At 36.4% G+C, this 19,945-nt stretch overlaps 1 protein-coding gene across 10 annotated transcripts in view; it reads left to right on the top strand.

Annotated features, from left to right (window-relative positions):
- MTERF1 (mitochondrial transcription termination factor 1) overlaps window positions 1-19,945 on the top strand; it is a 606,108-nt gene that overhangs the window by 605 nt on the left and 585,558 nt on the right. For 5 of the 10 annotated variants that reach the window (XR_009565070.1, XR_009565067.1, XR_009565069.1 and 2 more), the window contains exon 2: window positions 2-64. Coding sequence is in view for 5 of the 10 variants with exons in the window: in XM_030857330.2 (XP_030713190.1) it covers window positions 33-64; window positions 4,597-5,785 (1,221 nt within the window). In the remaining 5 variants the exon portion in view is untranslated. Of the gene's footprint in view, window position 1; window positions 65-115; window positions 250-3,002; window positions 3,017-4,596; window positions 6,999-19,945 lie in introns of those variants that run through there. The other 5 variants (XM_030857330.2, XM_030857329.2, XM_030857331.2 and 2 more) reach the window with 3 other exon arrangements.

Below are 19,945 nucleotides of genomic sequence, written 5' to 3'. Positions count from 1 at the left end.
GGAAACAGCTATTTTTCAGCTTTTCTGGAGGAATGCAAAGTTCTCTTTCCTTAAGACAAATGAGGTGAGAAGTTCATTGCTGTAAATATCTCCAAACTTAGCTCGTTTTGTCAAAAGAAGACTAACCTGGAATGTAGAAGCCTGGAACCAGTGATTACCCATTTCCATTAAAAGCCCCTTTGTCCGGGGAATTGTGGAGCAGAGGGGCTCATAAATCTTCCTTTATTCCTTAGACCTCACAAGTTACAGGTACAGAGATTTTCAGTGTATTTGCTAATTTTGGCCTTTAGCTCTTGGAATAGTGGCTTTGGTAATTAAAAACGGCAATTTGAGAGACAGATGGAAATAAGTTATGGAATATTAATTAGTTTTGAAATTTGTAGATTGAGGCAGTTGGTACTTCTTGCATTAGGCTGCTTAAATATTTATTCACCACGCTAGATGTAATAGTATTTTGAATGGAGATTGGATGCTAAAGGAGTAAAATAAATTGATATTCATCAGGCTTAACTTTTTTGTGTTGAAAACTGAAAAATAACTTATTCTATTTTTTCCTCTCTCTGTATATATTAATGTCCCCTCCCCCCTTTTTATTTAAGTGGTATTATCCTAGCCACTGTACTGTTAAGCAGGTTGACACTTAGAATGTCTTGGACATCTTTCTATTGTGTTAGATCTGCCTCATTTAAAAAAAAATTTTTTTTTAATTTATTTAGTTTTGGCTGTGTTGGGTCTTCGTTTCTGTGCGAGGGCTTTCTCTAGTTGCGGCGAGCGGGGGCCACTCTTCATCGCGGTGTGCCGGCCTCTCACTGTCACGGCCTCTCGTTGCGGAGCACAGGCTCCAGACGCGCAGGCTCAGTAGTTGTGGCTCACGGACCTAGTTGCTCCGCGGCATGTGGGATCTTCCCAGACCAGGGCTCGAACCCTTGTCCCCTGCATTGGCAGGAAGATTCTCACTGTACCATCAGGGAAGCCCCTGCCTCATTTTTAAAAGGAGGCTGTGTAGTATTATATTGTATACATGTACCACTATTTATTAATCATTCTACTATTGGTGGCCATTTGGGTTCCTTCTTTTTTGCTGTAGCAAGTAATATTATAATGGTCATCCTTTTTTTTTTTTTTTAAAATAACAAATGTGTATTCTTGTCCTGTATTTACTTTGGATAATCTCCAAGAAGTAGAAATGCTGGGTTGAAAGATGATGGATGGTACCAAATTCCTTAACAACAGTAATATTTGAGAATTCCCCCCATTTCTTCATATGTTTACCAGCTGTTGATACTAGTTACCATTGTTTTTAGGCTTAGCTAAGACTGTTCATACCATTTTGGGGGGGTCAATTTATTGCATTTATAGTATTGTAATCAAAACCAAATTTTTGTTGCTAGTTCTAAGTCCAGTTCAGCTCTTTTTTTCCCCTATGTAAATAGAACACTTAGTTTTAGACTCTTAGTAACAAATTACTATAAAACAAATGATTCACTTCAACTTCAAGTATTTCTTAAGTTAAAGATTTGTGGGAAGATACTATTTGAATGGGATCTTGTACTGTGGATAGACAGTAGGAGGATAGGCCTTTCTGAAAGACAGAACAGCTTAAAAAAAGGCTGGGAGACAAGAATGGTCAAGGATGTTCAGGACCTGAGATTTGAGAGCAATGGTGCTTTGTTGTGAGGTTGTAGAATAGAAGAGATAGCTAGAAAGGTCAATCTGAAGATTTTACCTTCTAGGGGACAGCTACAGAGGTCAGGGAATCAGGGAATGAGGGACATGATCACATCTTTGTTTTACAGGTGTACTGTGGGGGCAGTTTTGAGTGACTGATGTTAGAGAAGCAAGTTAAGTGGCTGTTATAGTCTGAGAGAATAGCAAAGAGTAGAGAGATTGGATTTCAGAGGTACTGAAGAAGCTGAATCTACATGATTTAATAACGGGTTGAGGAAGAGAAAAAAACCAAAGCTTACTTTCAGATTTTTTTTATCATGAGTGATTACTGAGTAATAGTGATTTCATTAATTAGAGGAGGGCTGGTTTTGGGGCTGGGAAGGATGCTCAGTTTGGTTTTGGACATTAAATTGTGTGAAAGATATTTCCATGGAGAATAAACTATACACAAAGACAAAATCCCCCTATGACAGATTCAGGAGAAACCTTAATTTATTCCTCTTTTGTTAAGATATTTGGCATATATCTTTACTTTTAGTTTTTCATCAGCAGAATTTCTTTTGAATTTTCTGTGACTCGTTCAGCCTTGTTTCTCAAGAGTAGAGTGTAGTCATAGACATTTTTGAACATGTACAATCTTAATAAAAAGGTTTATAAATGTACCTCCAATATAGGTATATTTATTTACTAATTAGTTATATACATGTTTTATAGTACTATTATATTGTATACATTTTTACATTATGAAACATGTAAAAAGTAGAAATTTTAAAAGGCCAAGACAAATATAAATTGGAGTTTTACTGTTTTCTACCTGCGTCCCATTGGATAATCTCTCACCCCTCTTTGGAAAGCACTGGTTTTATCTACAGCTGTCAGTGTTCTGTCCCATTATCCAGTAGAGGTCACCCTGAGCATCTGGAAGAGAGAGCAGGTTGTTGAGCAGGGCAAGGTAAAGCCTTCATTCTTTAGTTAGGAGGATCTTATTTTTAAGTTCCTATCTGCATGCATTTTTGGAAGAGTATGTAGTTATAGAGTAGTATGTGGTATTATGGAGACATGAAGAATAATGAACTCAGAGTATAGGGCAATCTAAAATGTGCTTTTGCTGTTTGATGTTTACTTTGTGAGTGTTTTGCGTTTTGTTTGAATGTTATTTGAATCTATAGTTTTGGAATCTTTTGTTAATTCTTTGATGATTGGTGGATTATCTGAGTTACAGGAATGTTCCCAGCCTGTAGGCATAATCCAATTTCTTGTTAGATTGTAGTAATTAAAAGGACAGACACAGAGGAGCTTTTCTTATATGGATCTTGAAAGCAGTATCTCAAGCCCAGAGATATTAGTGGTGAGTTGGAACCATTTATCTCTATTTTCTATTTTATGCTTAATTAGCAGAGAGGAGAAAGGAAATGCCTCTTTTAAGTGATAAGAGCCTGTTGTAAGTAATTAGGAATCAAGAACTAAGTTTGTCACAGCTGTATAGTCTGAAAAGGAGAAAGTACAGTTAAAAAAATATTATGTGTTGTTGTATGACTGAGACCACAAACAACTTAGGAACATAAACCATCTGACAAGCTGGATAACAGAAGAAAACTTTTCTGTTAATTTTCTCATAAAATATTTCCTATAAATAGAGGTGCTTCTTTTAGTAGGGACCTATGATTATTATCATGTATAAGTTCATCCAATTTATGCTCTATTTCTAAATGATCAGGAAAATGAGTTATCAAGGTTTTAGTCACTTGATCAAAGTTACATGTGCTGTGACACAGATGCAGAGAGCCCTGAGTTAGTCTTTTATAAAATGGTGGTGAGGAGAATGGCAAAAGTAACTTTTAAAATGTTTACATCCCATCTCTCTATATAGTTCCACATGCGGTGGACTGTGTGTATGAAATATCCCAGCTAGATCATTATGAAGATGAAAATTGGTTTGGAGTTGTTGGGTTAACCCAAGAACCAAGGGGACGTTAGGGTAAATTGAGTGACATGGAGATTGGGATCAGGAGCTATGTAAGATAAGAATTAAGGTTCTAATGATAGCATGGGTTTAAAGAGTACCATGAATCTAGAAAAAGGTGTTTAAGGTGGAAATTAGGTAGTATGAAGTGTTGGTTTTCAGGGCTAGATTTAGAGGTTTTTAAAAAAATTTTTTTTTTTTTTGGCTGTGTTGGGTCTTCCTTGTTTTGCGCGGGCTTTCTCTAGTTGTGGCGAGTGGGGGCTACTCTTCGTTTCGTTGCGCAGGCTTCTCATTGTGGTGGCTTCTCTTGTTGCGGAGCACGGGCTGTAGAGCGCAGGCTCAGTAGTTGTGGTGCATGGGCTTAGTTGCTCCGCGGCATGTGGGATCTTCCCGGACCAGGGGTAGAACCCGTGTTCCCTGCATTGGCAGGCGGATTCTTAAACACTGTGCCACCAGGGAAGTCCCCTAGATTTAGAGTTTGATAACCAGGAAGTGAGAACAGAGGCAAAGAAGTCTGGTATCTATGGGCAGAGGCAAGGCCAGAGATCTAGTAAGTTAGAAGACAAGGCAGAATTGAAAGCATCAATTAGTAGGAATAAATCAAAGGTTTGGAAACCAGGAAGATAAAGCAGAGATGGAGAGGGGCAACTGGTTTTGGGTAGCCAAGGCAGGCAAGGCCAAATAAAAAGAGGAAGGTAAAGGCAGGAATAATTCTGGAGCAGTGATGATGCTGTACTGCTTTTCTTTATGTTAAGAATAGAAGTGACCCCTGACCCACAGATAATCAGAAGCAGTGAGCTAGGGAGTGGGAGTGTGGTGGTGGGATTGTTACCACAGCACCAGGAGAGCTGGATCCCTAGGTGTTTTCTTACAGAAATGACCATGATACTTACAGGGTCATAATATGGTCTTTTATCTCTTTAACATGTGTGTTTGTATAATATTATATATGTTGTTTTATACAGCATTCCAAAAGGTTTGGGCTACCTGACCATTATGGCACCAAGAAACCTCTTGTATATGAGAAGTAACTTTCTTTTTGGTTCAAGATGTTGGATGATCCGATTTTCAGCAGAAATCCTCTTTAAATCAGTTTCATTTAGGCTTTTCAGTATGAAATGTGATAATGCAGACAGTGAACCTTTGGAAAATGAAGAACTGCTGAATAACTTACTTACTATGGGAGTAGATGTTGACATGGCAAAGAAACGACAGCCTGGAGTTTTTAATAGGAGAGGTACTAATGAGCAGAACCTGAAGACATTCCTTCTGTCTAAAGGAGCTAGCAAAGAAGTGATTGCTAGCATCATATCAAGATATCCACGAGCCATGACACGCACACCTGAAAGTCTTTCATATCGGTGGGATCTGTGGAGAAGAATTGTGACATCAGACCTTGAAATTGTAGCTATTTTGGAACGTTCTCCTGAATCCTTTTTTCGGTCCAGTAACAACCTAAACTTAGAGAAAAATATAGAGTTCCTCTACTCAGTTGGATTGACCCATAAATGCCTTTGTCGATTGTTGACCAGTGCCCCACGTACCTTCTCCAATAGTCTCGAGCTGAATAAACAGATGGTTGAATTTTTGCGAGAAGTCTGTTTGTCTTTGGGTCACAATGATCCCACAGGTTTTGTCAGGAAGATAATTTTTAAAAACCCTTTCATCTTAATTCAGAGCACCAAACGGGTAAAAACTAATATTGAATTTTTACAGTCAGCTTTCAACTTGAACAATGAACAGCTGCTTGCTTTGATACATGGTCCAGGAGCTAAAATCCTAGACCTTTCCAATGATTGTATGAGAAGAAACTACACAAATATCAAAGAAAGACTGCTTTCTCTTGGGTGTACTACAGAAGAGATACGGAAGTTTGTTTTAAGCTGTCCAGATGTGATCTTCTTGGGAGAGAAAAAGTTTAGTGATAAAATAGACTGCCTCATAGAAGAAAAAATTAGCATTTCACAAATAATTGAAAATCCTCGGATTTTGGACTCAAGCATAAGCACTTTAAAAAGTCGAATCAAAGAATTGGTAAATGCTGGCTATAACTTGAGTACGTCAAACATCAGTCTTCTGTCTTGGAGTCAAAAAAGATATAACGCTAAATTGAAAAAGTTAAACACTAGACAGAATGTTGTTCTGGGGAATTAAGCAGAAGTCAGTCTTATAATGTAGTGACATAATTTCATTTTGAATTTGGACCTTTCAAAAAGGAGGTTTGTTTTCTTAACCACATATACATATATAATGTTTCTTTGGATATTTTAGTTTAAAGGTTCATAAAAACTCATGGTCATTATGCCCTGGTATAGTCTTCCCAGCTACCTTTTCTGTAGTTTGAATTAGTACAACACCCAATTTTATGATACAGGCTGTGGCTTTTGTATGAATGGTAGTTGCTGAGTGCTATGGCAGAACAATGTGTAAAAAGGAAGTACAAAATAAACTTTTTTGGTTTCTGTTCAGATTTGAAAATCGACAGATTCATTTAGATAGTTCTGTTTCCTATCATGGTTTTGAATGGCAACCTATTTCTCCTATTATTCCATGTATCTAATTATGGTTCATCTTCAAAATAGAATGTCAGTAAGAATATGACAACAAAAAGGAGGAATTTTTCATCCCAAATTCTACGTACTCTATTTAAACCATTAGTATGCCCCACCACTCCTCCAGTTTAGGCTCAATTTACTATGGGTATATCCTGATTTCTTTGAAGATAAGGGCAACTGTGATAGGCAGAATAATGGTTACCCAAAGATATCAATGTCTTAATTCCCAGAACCTGTGGATGTGTTTCGTTACATTATAAAAGGACTTTGCAGATGTGATTAAGTTAAGGACCTTAATTTGAGGTCCTGAGTTGGGGAGGTTATCCCGGATTATCTGGGTGGGCCCAGTATAATCATAAGGGTCCTTAAAAGTGGAAGAGGGAGGTAAATGAAGAGGTCAGAGTGATGCAATGTAAGAAGGACTTGACCCACTTTTACTGGCTTTGAAGGAGGAAGGGGACATGAACCAAGGAATGCAGGTAGCCTCTAGAAAATGGAAAAGGCAAGGAAGCATTCCTCACTAGCACCTCAGAAAGGAACGCAGCCGTGCTGAGACCTTGAATTTAGCCCAGTGAGACCCATGTCAGACTTCAGACCTACAGAACCAAAAGATAATAAACTGGTGTTGTTCTAAGCCACTGAGTTTGTGATAATTTGTTACAGCAGCAAACAGACTAATATAACAACTAAATGGATGATTAGTTGCATTTTAGGTGAAGAAGTATACCTATAGTATAGTATCCGTATTTCTTCCTCTTACACTTTTTTTATCCACCTATCTTTCTGGAATGGCTAATAAGTTAGTGTTTGTAGTTTCCTCTAAATGTATGTATAAAAAACTAAATGTAAGTAATAAAATCTAAATAAAGGAATACTTTTGCCTAATGAGTGTAGTTTAAAGAAATAATGATGGTTTCTGTATATTTATATTTTGTTGGTGTTTCTGTTAATACAAAGAACCAAGAATTTTTAGAGGTGCTGACTTAAAGAATGACAAACAGATGACATCTGTATCTTGAAGACATTCACAGTCTAGCTCTGACATAAACTGAAAGAGAAGGAACAAATTATATGAGCTTAATTACTTTTAATTGCTTTCCAGAGGCATTTATTTTCTAGATGTGGATTTTGAATTAAGTAACAATGACGCTAACCTTTTAAGCCTTTTTTTTCCTTTTATTGAAGTACATATAGTTGATTTACAGTATTATGTTTCAGGTGTACGGCATAGTGGTTCAGTATTGTTTTTGCAGATTATACTCCATTATAGGTATATATAAGATAGGTACACACACCCCCCGCCCCCCAAGATAATGGGTATAATTCCCTGTGTTAAGCCTTATTTCTTATCATTGATGCCTCAAAAAAACTTACTCCCACCAGTGATAGAAACCAAATGCCTGTTTTTTCAAGGCCATTTGTATGTCAGTCTTATATTTCCAATAAAGTATTTGATGGCAAGCATGGCATAATTTAGAAAGCATGGACTGTATAGAGACATTTCTTTAGAGTAGTATATCTGGGTACTATTCCTGACCAGCTCTGTAACTTTGTGTAAATAATTTTACAGAACTTGTTTTCTCATCTATAAGATGAAAAATTGACCTCACAGAGTTGTTAAGAATCAGATGATATAGGGTCTCTAAGGTTTCTTGCACATAGTAACTTTTCAATGGTAGCCATAGTAAATACAGTAGTATTTTTAACAACAGCTTTATCAATGTATAATTCATATACCATACAATTCAATTTAAAGTATGCAATTCAGTTTTTTAAAATACTCATATTGGGGCTTCCCTGGTGGCGCAGTGGTTGAGAGTCCACCTGCCGATGCAGGGAACACGGGTTCGTGCCCCGGTCCCGGAAGATCCCACGTGCCGCGGAGCGGCTGGGCCCGTGAGCCATGGCCGCTGAGCCTGCGCGTCCGGAGCCTGTGCTCCGCAACGGGAGAGGCCACAACAGTGAGAGGCCTGCGTACCGCAAAACAAAACCAAAACCAAAAAAACTCATAGTGCTGTGTAATAATCACCACAATCTAACTTTAAAATGTGTTTGTGCCCTTTAAAAGAAACCCTTTACCCATTAGCAGTCAATCTCCATTATCCCCTTCCTACTTTCCTAGCCCTAAGCAACCACTGATCTACTTGCTGTCTATAAGATTGCCTATTCTGAATGTTTCATATAAATGGAATCATACAATTTGTGGTCTTTTGTGACTGGCTTCTTTCACTTAGCATAATGTTTCTAAGGTTCATTTTGTACCATGTATCAGTGTTTCATTCATTTATGTTGCCAAATAATATTCTGTTGTATGGGTACAGTAGTAGTATTGGGAGTAAATTTTATTGTTATGGCTTAAGGTCCTGAGATGGGAAGGTTATCTCAGATTATCTGGCTGGGCTGAGTGTAATCAAAGGGGTCCTTAAAAGTCAAAGAGGGAGGTAAAAGAGGAGGTCAGAGTGATATGATGTAAGGACTTGATGTACTTTTACTGGCTTTGAAGGAGGAAGGGGACATGAACCCCCTTAACTCCTTAAGTCTTCTGAGTTGTATAGGAATACTTTCTGAGGTATTGCTTTGAAATCTAACAAGTTTATAAGGAATGTGAGGGAGATGGGCAGAGGAAATAAAAGTTTATTGGCATCAGCTGGTCATGAGGATTGTACCTGGGCTGATGAGATGATACAGCAACAGTTGCCAGTGGCCAAGGAGGATGTGGGATGCACAGAAGTAAAATACAGTACTTATTTGGGGGGGGTTGGGGAGGGAAAACTTCCTTTGTATTCTTTGTAGAAACAAATGGCTAATGCCTGTCAGGCAAGATTAACATTATATATATATATACACACACACATATATAATTGTTTTTGAAGTATAGTTAATTTACGATCTTTTGTTAGTTTCTGGTGTACAGCAAAGTGATTCAGAATATATACTTTTTTCAGATTCTTTTCCATTAGAGTTTATTACAAGATAATTGAATATAGTTCCCTGTGCTATACAGTAGGACCTTGTTTATTTTTTATATAGTAGCTTACATGTCATATTTTAGGTTTGAGTCTGATTGAAGTAGAGTCAGTTCTTTTTAAAAAAATTGAGTTATAGACATATCTCGGAGATTATTGTAGAGATTATTGTGGGTTCAGTTACAGATCACTGCAATAAAGTGAATGTTGCAATAAAGTGAGTCACATGGAATGTCTTGGTTTCCCAGTGCATATGAAAATGATTTATACTGTAGTCCGTTAAGTGTGCAATAGCATACTGTCTAAAAAAAAATACATACCTTAATTAAAAATACTTAATTGCTAAAAAATGCTAACTATCATCTGAGGCTTCAGTGAGTCGTAATCTTCTTGCTGGTGGAGCGTCCTGCCAGGATGTTGATGACTGCTGACTGATCAGGATGGTGGTTGCTGAAGGTTGGGGTGGCTGTGGACATTTCTTAAAACAAGACAACAGTGAAGCTTAGTGCATGAATTGACTCTTCCTTTCATGAATGATTTCTCTGTAGCATGTAATGCTGTTTGACAGTATTTTACCTACAGTAGAACTTCTTTAAAAATTGGGGTCAATCCTCTCCAGCCCTGCTACTGTGTTATCAACTAAGTTTATGTAATAGTCTAAATCATTTGATGTTATTTCAACAGTCTTCACAGTATCTTCACCAGGAATAGTTTCCATCTCAAGAAGCCCTGTTCTTTGCTCATCCATAAGAAGCAACTTCTCATCCTTTAAAGTTTTATAATGAAATTACAGCAATTCAGTCACATCTTCAGGCTTCACTTTAATTGTAGTTTCCTCCCTCTTTCTACCACATTTACAGTTGCTTCCTCCACTGATGTCTTGAGCGCCCCCAAAGTCATCCATGAGGGCTGGATTCAACTTTTCCCAAACTCCCATTACTGTTGATATTTTGACTTCTTCCCATGAATCATGAAGTTTTTTTTTAATTAAAAAAATTTTTTTACGAAGGTTAATGACATCTAGAATGATGAATCCTTAATATTCTGTAATAAACCGTATGGAAAATGATATGAAAAAGAATATATATATATATTCAACTGTACTACAATCAAAAAAAAGAAAGGAATGGTGAATCTTTTCCAGAAGGTTTTCGATTTACTTTGCCCAGATTCATCAGAGGAATCACAATCTATGGCAGCTGTAGCATTATAAAATTTCTTTCATAAATAATAAGACTTGAAATTACTCCTTGATCCATGGGCTGCAGAACAGATGTTGTGTTAGCAGGCATGAAAACAACATTAATCTGTGCATCTCCATCAGAGCTCTTGGGTGACCAGATGCGTTGTCAATGAGCAGTAATATTTTGAAAGGAATCTTTTTTCCTGGGCAGTAGGTGGGCTTAAAATATTCAGTAGATCATGTTGTTAACAGATGCACTGTCACCTAAGCTTTGTTGTTCCATTTATTAGAGCACAGGCAGAGTAGATTGAGCATAATTCTGAAGAGCTTAAGATTTCTGGAATGATAAATGAGCATTGGCTTCAACTTCAAGTCATCATCTGCATGATCCCCCAACAGAAGAATCAGCCTGTCTCTCTTGAAGCTTTGAAGCCCGGCATAGACTTCTCCTCTCTAGCTATGAAAATCCTAGAATGCATCTTCTTCCAATAGAAGGCTGTTCCATCTACATTGAAAATCTGTTGTTTAGTGCAGTCACCTTCATTAATCATCTTAACTAGATCTTCTACATAACTTGCTGCAGCTTCTATTCAATACATCAGCTCTTGCTGCTTCACCTTGCACTTTTATGTTATGGAGATGGCTTTTTTCCTTAAACCTCGTGAACCAACCCCTGCTAACTTCCAGCCTTTCTTCCGCAGCTTCCTCACCTCTCTCAGCCTTCATAGAATTGAAGAGAGTTAGGGCCTTGCTCTGGATTAGGCTTTGGCTTAAGGGAATGTTGTGGCTGGTTTGATCTTCTATCCAGACCACTAAAACTTTCTCCGTATCAACAATAAGGCTGTTTCACTTTCTTATCCTTTGTGTGTTCACTGGAGTAGCACATTTAATTGCCTTCAAGAACATTTCCTTTGCATTCATAGCTTGGCTGTTTGGTGCAAGAGGCTAAGCTTTCCGTCTGTCTTGGTTTTCCAAGTCACTAAGCTTCTGATTTAAAGTGAGAGACGTGTGACTCTTCCTTTCACTTGAATACTTAGAGGCCTTTGTTGGGTTATTAACTGGCCTAATTTCAATATTGTTGTGTCTCAGGGAATAGGGAGGCCTGAGGAGAGGGCAAGAGAAGGGGTGTCAGCTGGTTGGTGGAGCAGTCAGAACACACACAACATTTATCAATTAAGTTCACCATCTAATATGGGCATAGTTCATGACACCGCAAAACAATTACAATAGTAACATCAAAGATCACTGATCACAGATCACCATAACAAATAAAATAATAATGAAAAAATTTGAAATATTTCAAGAATTACCAAAATGAGACACGGAGTGAGCAAATGCCGTTGGAAAAATAACACCAAGAGGGCAGTTGCTCCCTGCTTTGGTCTTGCTACCCCACGAGTACAGATAAATTTAGACTTTGGCCTTTTTCCACAGGAGAACAAGGCCTCTGATGAAGTTCCATGCCCTGTAGAGAACTGGTGTGTTTCTTTGATTAGTAAACTGGATTTAGTCTCTAGGCAACCACACACAGACTCCTTTTCTAAGGAAAGTAGGATATGTGGACCCAAGTTAGAGGCATTCCTTCCTTTTTGCTTTCCTGCAGCAAGGGAGTACTGATTGTCATGTTACACTCTGAGCATTAACCAAAGGGTCTATAGCAAAATTAATGCACTTGGGTCAGCATTATTCCTCCCTGCATATGGGATTGTATCTCTTCAGACTTGCTCAGCTTCTTCAGAATACCTTTTTCTCCTGACCAAAGCTATATGACTGCATTTCATGTAAGCATGATACTCGTAGCTGAAGCTTGTTAATTTAGCTAAATGTGATAATTATTAACAGTATTAAAGTTTATCTGTGTGTATGATAAAATAATTAGTTAAAAATTATATAAATTATGTATTTAATTGACAAGTAAAGGTAATTAATAACTGATAAAAGAATTAAAACTAAGTCCTAGTCACCCTGTGTTTACTTGTGTACAGAAGTTCATGTACTGCAGGGAGAACTGAAGACAGCAGTTTGGTTTATACAGTTTTATAATGTCAGCTGTAAGTCTGGCTGATAATTCAAACTAAGTAAAGAATCTTTAAATACCAAGGGAGTTAGCAGGGGATCATTTTATCTGTAGGTTCCGTCAGCCTCAAGCTGGAAGAAATAAACTGATACTCTTGTATACAGTTTTTTCCCTGATAGTTTAATATCTGTTTAAAAGTATACACAAGCTGTACTCCTTGAATGGTTATTCATTCCTTATAAGCAAATATTACTGTTCAATTGTCTCAGACAGTTCCAAAATGATATGATTAGGGCACTTTTTGCATTTTAACCTAGGTTTGTAGTTCTCTTCTTGTTTGTTACACAATCTTAATGCTTAAAAATATTATGCAGCCATGTCTTTGAACTTTTTCAGTTATACTACCAGATCCTCTGTTCTTGTTTAATTTTCATTTTTAAACTTGTGTGGTGTTTGTTATGTGTCTGTACGAAAAACCCAGCATAAGGTGGTATGGTCTCCATGTGATTGCAGTTGATATAGTTTGTTAACTTTCATTCTTTTTGGACTTGAGGATTGTTTTGTTTGTTTGCTTGTTTGTTTTTAATAAATATTTTAACGGTGACATCTGAAGTGAGGGAATCAGATTTTGTTGTAAGACTAAATGTTATATAACAGACACATTATAAACCACCGTGGTTTCTTTTTTGTTTAGAAGACATTGCACATACAAATGTGTATGCTCTTGGGTCTCCCATGGCATTTAATGTAGCTGTTTTGGTGACCTTACCACCTTAACTATCACTGGGTGAATAATTCTAGTTTTGAGGATCAGTGTGTAAGGGAGAATGATAGAGTTAGAAATAAATTTAAAATGCCTTTAGTATAAAGCACCATGTGTACAATGCATGCCCTACATGTTATAGTAGCCACAAAAGATGTTGAAACCTCTGCAGTTAAATGCTATCTTTCATGTCTTTGTTGTCTGCAATCATGCCTTCATCAAGTTGAATTCTGGTCCACACTCTACCTGATATTTGAAACCTTGACAACAAACTCTAGAACAGAATTGTCATCATGTAAGGAAGGTCGCTTTTCCTCCTCCTGCCTCTGCAGCTGAAGTTAATACTTACTTAGATAAATTTTGCTTTGCACTTCTCTACTTTCTTCCCTAGTGTCAGTGAGCAAAGGAGTCCCTTGGGTAATGGCTTGACCAACTAGGTCCTTCAGAAACCCAAGTTACCCCTTTCTCCTTTCATTTCCCAATCGGACTGATATTTAGTTACCGCAGTCTGAGTCTCTGCCAAAATTGAGGCCCTTGGGAGCCTAGAAGAGTGCAGTAGTAGCTTTGACAGTTTATTGGTTTGTTTATAAAAATAACATTTTTCCCTGATTGCGTATTAATCATATAATTACACAATGTTGGAAAATGTAGAAAAGCAGTCACACAAAAAGTACCTATACTCTTCATACCCCAGAAATAGCACTTGTTAAACTTTCTAGTCTTTCTTATGCATATGCATTATGTGTGAAAGATAAATATCTCTTTTCTAGCTAAAATTAATAACTTTTTCAACACATATTTGCTGAATACCACATATGTAATTATGTGGTGTTTGACACTGGATTATTATCACTGATTTAAACCTATTTTTATAAATATACTGTGAGCAGTGTCCCATATCACATGCCATTTATGACCTGTTTTTAGATATATTTGAGACTTGACAATCCTGTTCTGCTGTGGTTAAGGGACTATGCCATTTGAGAGCTATAGGGAGGAGAACTGGCCTCCAAGGAGGCCTGGTCTGAGTTTGTAAGGTCACCATATGATATGCTCAGAGCTTTGTGGGGGAATCCCATATTGTTTCCACTCAGTATGTCCACTCAATATGACAGAAGTTCCTGGAAAGGTTATCAAGGACTGGTAGGAAAACAAGAGGAGTACTTGGGGAGGTATGATTTGAGACTCACCTTCAAATCATATGTTAAATTAATATTCTGATAAAATAATGATTAGATCTCTTGGCCAATATTGAACTATTTAGAAACAAAAGATACTAGAATACTTCTGGATCATATATTCGAGTCTAATTTTCCCAAAGATGATTCAGAATTGAAGCTTCTAGTATCAATTAACTTTAATTTTGACATATTCTTCTCTAGGCAATTCTTGGATCCATTTTTTTTTTTTAACCTCTAACCTTTTCACCTCTAACCAATCCCTACTCTTAGATTTTCTATACACTGCCCCTAAAATAAATTCCTTGACCAACACTGGGTCTGCACTGGTAGGTTGAACAGACCTGGCCCCATCTGTCATGGGGTTTACAGTCTAGCAGAGGAAGAGAGTCAAATCATTAAGCATACAAATAGCTAACTGTAAATTGAGAAAAGTGAAGGAAACAGAGTTCTTGGATGGAGAGTAAAGGGCAGAAACCCTTAGACTGACTGATCAGGGAGGGCCACCTAGGGAACTAATGTATAAGGTGAGACTTGAATGAGATGGAGACAACCAAAAAGCCACACAGAACATTCCAGGCATAGGGAATGGTTGATGTGACGGCCCTGGTGGGTATAAAGTTAGTATGTCTTAGGAACTGAAGGATGCCAGGTGCTGCTGGAGAATAGTGAGTGCCTACTGTGTGGCTTTAGAAGACATGATAGTGATGGGCAGACACATGGGAAGCTACAATCATATCATATGCAAGGCCTCAAAGTCCATGATAGGAAACTTGGATTTTAAGGACAATGAGAAACCATTGAGAGATATTAAGCAAGTAAGAAATATAATAAGACTTATATTTTAAAAGGATTTCTAAATTTAAAGAGAATCAGTTAGAATGGGACAATTGAAGAAGCATGAAGATTAATAAGAAGGCCATTGTAGTAGTTCAGGCAAGAAATGATGGTGACTTGGGTGAAGGTGGTGACAGTAGATTTGGAAGATTTTGATGGATATACTCTATAGCAACACTGTCCAATAGAAATATAATGTGAACCACAAATATATATTTTAAAATTTCTCATAACCATATTAAAAATGTAAAAGGAAATTAATTTTAATAATGTATTTTATCTAACCCAATATATCCAAAATATTACTACTTTAACACATAATCAATATAAAAATTATTAGTGAGATATTTGCCATTCTTTTTTTGTACTAAGTCTTCAAAATCTGATGTGTATTTTATACTTAAAGCACACCTCAATTTGGACCAGCCCCATTTCAAGTGTTCAGTGGCCACATGTGGCTGACAGCCAATATTAGATAATACAGCTGTATAGAATTTGGTGGTGGATTGGATGTAAGGAATTAGGGAGAAGGGGGTATTCTAGGATAACCCCGTGATTTCTAGTTTGAATGATGGATATGTGGTAGTATCTTTCGAGATGGAACTAAGTTGGGGGGAAGAAAGGGTTTAAGATAGAAGGAATAAAGTATTCAGTTTTAGACATGTTAAACTGGAGATGTAGAGACAAACTTGTCACCCCCGTGGATTGGTTGGAAATGAGCTGGCACTACTGGCTCCTTTTTCCCCTGGTGGGAGAGGCAGCACTTTACTACCCCTACCCCGAAGAACACCAGATATCATCAGGATTTTCCCCAGTACTGGCAGACACCTTTCTTGAGAACCGGGTGCCCCAAATATAGGGCTTGCACCCACAGAACCTAGTGCAGTAGTGGAAGGGGGCAGGCTTGCTCTGTTGGAGGATATATCCATGGTATGTTCGGTTGCTCACTGGCCCAAGCAGCCCTCCCCACAGAATGGCTAGAGGACAAGGGAATCATGCAACTTGCAGACTTTCTGCCTGTGAATTAGTTCCATTGTACTCCAAGTGATGCTCACTGGTGTTTATCAGAAGCCCTCTACTAGACAAGATGCTGGAGGGAAAATCCAAGTAAGCATGCCAGATAAGCTATTTGAATATATGAGTGGAGCTTGGAGGAGAATTAATATTTTTCCTTTTTTGCAACTTTATTGGGATCAATTACATACAAATAATATTTAAATCCTTGATAATGGTTTAAAGGAGCAGCAGAGAAGGGAGTGTGAAACCCAGCCTAAGGTTCTCCAGCATTTTGAGGTTGGGTGGAAAAAAACTAGGGCTGCATGGAGTCATGGAATCTAGAAGAGAATATTTCAAGAAGGTGGCAGTTGTCAACTGTGGTGACGCTGTGGTGAAAGGCCAACAGGAGTTCTTTAGAGGTTTCACTGTTGCTCTCTGATATATGCAAGCCTCTGACCTTCAAAGCCCTCCACCAGCTGCTGCTTATCCTCTGCTTCCCCTACGCTTTTTTGATTTTTGTTTTTGTTTCCGTAAGTCTGTTTTTGTGTTTTCCCCACCTGTAGTTCCAGTATCCAGTGCTTTTTGTGTTTTTTAACCTTCAGTTCTTACCTCAGTTGTTTCATGTGGTTTGGTATATGGTACACATCTGTTATACTTATTTGGATACCTATGTTGATTATATTTTTGATGTCCAAGGGTAAGAACTTTGAATTTAAGACATATCTATTCGAATATACACATAGCATTAACTGTAATGCTTCTATTCACTTCTGGACATCAAATGTTAATCTCAACTCATAAGGTATTTATTAATAATAAAAAATAATAGTAAATTAATAATAAAAAGGGTTGACAAAATTAGACTAGCAACTTAGTGCCAATGCTGTTTTTTTAGACCAGTGGTACCCAATAGAACTTTCTGCAATGATGGAAATTTCTCTATCTGTTCTATCCAATAGGCACTGCCTCATGTGGCTATTGAGTATTTGAAATGTGGCTAGAGAGAATGAGGAACTGAATTTTATTTTTACAAACGTTTTAATTAATTAAAATGTAAATTTAATTAGTGCATATGGCTAGTGGCTACCATATTGGAGAATGCAACTTTGGACCATATGTTCTGCTAATAAAGCCTGTCTATTGCTTGAATTTGGGCATGCTATTCTCATGCAATGCCTGGTAGCCATCTGCAGACAACATAAGCAAGCCTATTTTTTTTTTTTTAAGGTCCTTTGTAGCCGTAAGATTTTTACATTCTATTAGTGAGGTGGCCCTTGAAATTTTTGTGTTCAGTTTCATATATGTCTTTTCCATCTGAAAGTCTGCATAGGAACCACCTGGAACAATGGTTCTAGAACCTGGTTGATCAGATCTTTACAATCATCCAGTGAGCTGTTGCCTTTATTTAAAGTTCTTTTTCTAGAAACTTACCAGTTATTTCCCTACTACAGGGAATTTTTCACAATCTGTGCCCCTCCATAGGCTCTTGCTTTCTGTCGTATGGCTCATCTTTCTCTAGACTCTGATTTTACTTCTTTTGTGTCTTACCCCTCTTTTCTAGGCTTAAGTACAATGCCAGAATTCCCGTTACTTGATTGTTAATTGATGTTGAACATCAATTTACACATTGTTGCCTAAACTCATTTTGTATTCTAAGTCCATTTGTAACCTCAGAATTGTATTCCATGAGCCTGTATTAACATAGTTTTAATTTGCTTTTTTATAGTTTAGGGATCATTCTTTATCAATACAAAAGGAGCTGCTTCTTTATTAATGGCTGTATAGCAGTCATTTGGGTGGATGTACTACCATTATTTATTTAACTAATCTTAATGGGCATTTAATCTATTGCCATTAAAAACATTTCTGCAGGGATCTTTCTTTCCATATCATTTTTCACATGTACAAAATATCTGTAGGACATATTCTGAGAAATAGAATTGTTGGATCAAAAGATAAGTGCATTTAAAATTTTGATAGATGTTGCCAAACTGCCTTCCATTGATATGGTACCTATTACACTTCTACCAACAAACTGTGAGGATGCCTATTCTCCTTCACCAACAGTAGGTTTTCAATTTTTTTGATCATTGCCAATCTGTTAGGTAAAATTGGTATCTCCTAACTTCAATTTACATTTTATTATGAGTGAGGTTGATCAATTTTTCATATATTTAAAGCCTCATTTATTTCTTTTTTCTTTAAATTGTCTTTTTATTCCTGTTGACCATTTATCCCCCACAATTGAACTGTTTGTCTTTTTGCAGAACCTCTTTATATATTAAGGAGGCTTTAGGCTTTAATAATGCTATATTTTTCCCCTAACTTTTAACTTTAATCTTTTGTTTTTTTCATGTAGAATATTTTAATTTACATGAACTTGGGTTTATTTAGTTTTTCTTTCATGGTTTAGAAAGGCTTTCCCTTTCAAATATTATAAGATCATTTCCCATGTTTTCTTCTAGTAGTTTTATTATTAAAAAATTAAAATTTGATCCATTTTAACACCATTTATTGAATAATTCTTTCTCCACTGAGAAATATGTTTCATTTCTTTACTATTATCTGTCATATCACATTGTTTCCATTTATTCAAGTCTTCTTTTTGCATGTGTGTGACTTGTAGCATTTTAAGGTTTTTCTTTATATAACATTGACATAGTTCTTGCTAAATTTATTACTAGGCATTTAATCTTATTATTGCTACTGTAAATGGGATCTTTTATTTATTATATTTTGTAAGTGACTGTTGTTTGTATACAGAAAGGCTATTTATTTATTCACTCATTTTATCTTAAATTTTATTACCCATTTCTTTTTCTAATTATTGTGTCAGCTGATACTTCCACAACAGTGTTAACTAATCATGCTAATAATAGGCATTCTTTTTCTTAACTTCCATAGAAATGTGTTTGGTATTTCTCAGTTATGCAGGATGTATATGATGTAATAAAATTGTGTGAAACGAGACTCTATCCCTTTTTTATTAAGAATTACTTAGTTAAAATGAAGAATAGATGTAAATTTGATCAAATGCTACTATTTAATCTATGGATATTATGATTTTTCTTTTCAGCTTATTAATGTGATGGATTATGTTAATACATTTGCTAATAATGAGTATCCTACCATCCCTGCTATGAACGTAGCTGGCCAGAATGTATTACTTTTTAAATGTGCTGCTAAATCCCATTTGATAATGATTTAATTAATTTATGAGTATATATAATTAAATTGATCTATATAGTTTTCTTTTGTGCAATATATGTTGAGTTTTGGTATCGGTGTTTTGCTGGCTTCATTAAAACAAAATGACACCATATTAGCAAATGATTTATTTTCATGAATTTGAGCAAAGGAGTTTATTGTTCTTTTAATATCCTCTAATTCTATGGTTATTTCTAAAGTTTACTTTAAAAATATATTTTTTTCCTCTATTTTTTCTTAGTTAGAATCATGAATGTTTATCTAATGTATTTATTTATTTTAAGAACTGATATTTAAAAATACATTCTTTTTCATTTTCTGTTTAATTTTTTCTTGCTGTTGTCTTTCTTTTGCTTTCCTTAGGTTTATTTTATTGTCCTTTTCTAAGATCTTGAGCTGAATGCTTAATTCATTAATTTTCATTCTTTTTGACCATTAAAAGAAGTTTCTAAGACTATGTATATTCTTCTGAGCATTGCTTTTTCTAGATCTTTTAGGTTCTGTATTATTTGTATTACTTTTATTTTGTACATATTTGTCAAGAATGGTAAAAGAGCTGAGATTTTATCCTATTTACAAGGGATAAGGTAGCCTGACACAGTTTTGTGTCTG

The sequence above is a fragment of the Globicephala melas genome, chromosome 9 (genome assembly GCF_963455315.2).
Source record: "Globicephala melas chromosome 9, mGloMel1.2, whole genome shotgun sequence".
Taxonomy (NCBI): Eukaryota; Metazoa; Chordata; class Mammalia; order Artiodactyla; family Delphinidae; genus Globicephala; species Globicephala melas.
This window is presented reverse-complemented; position numbering and strand designations above follow the sequence as displayed.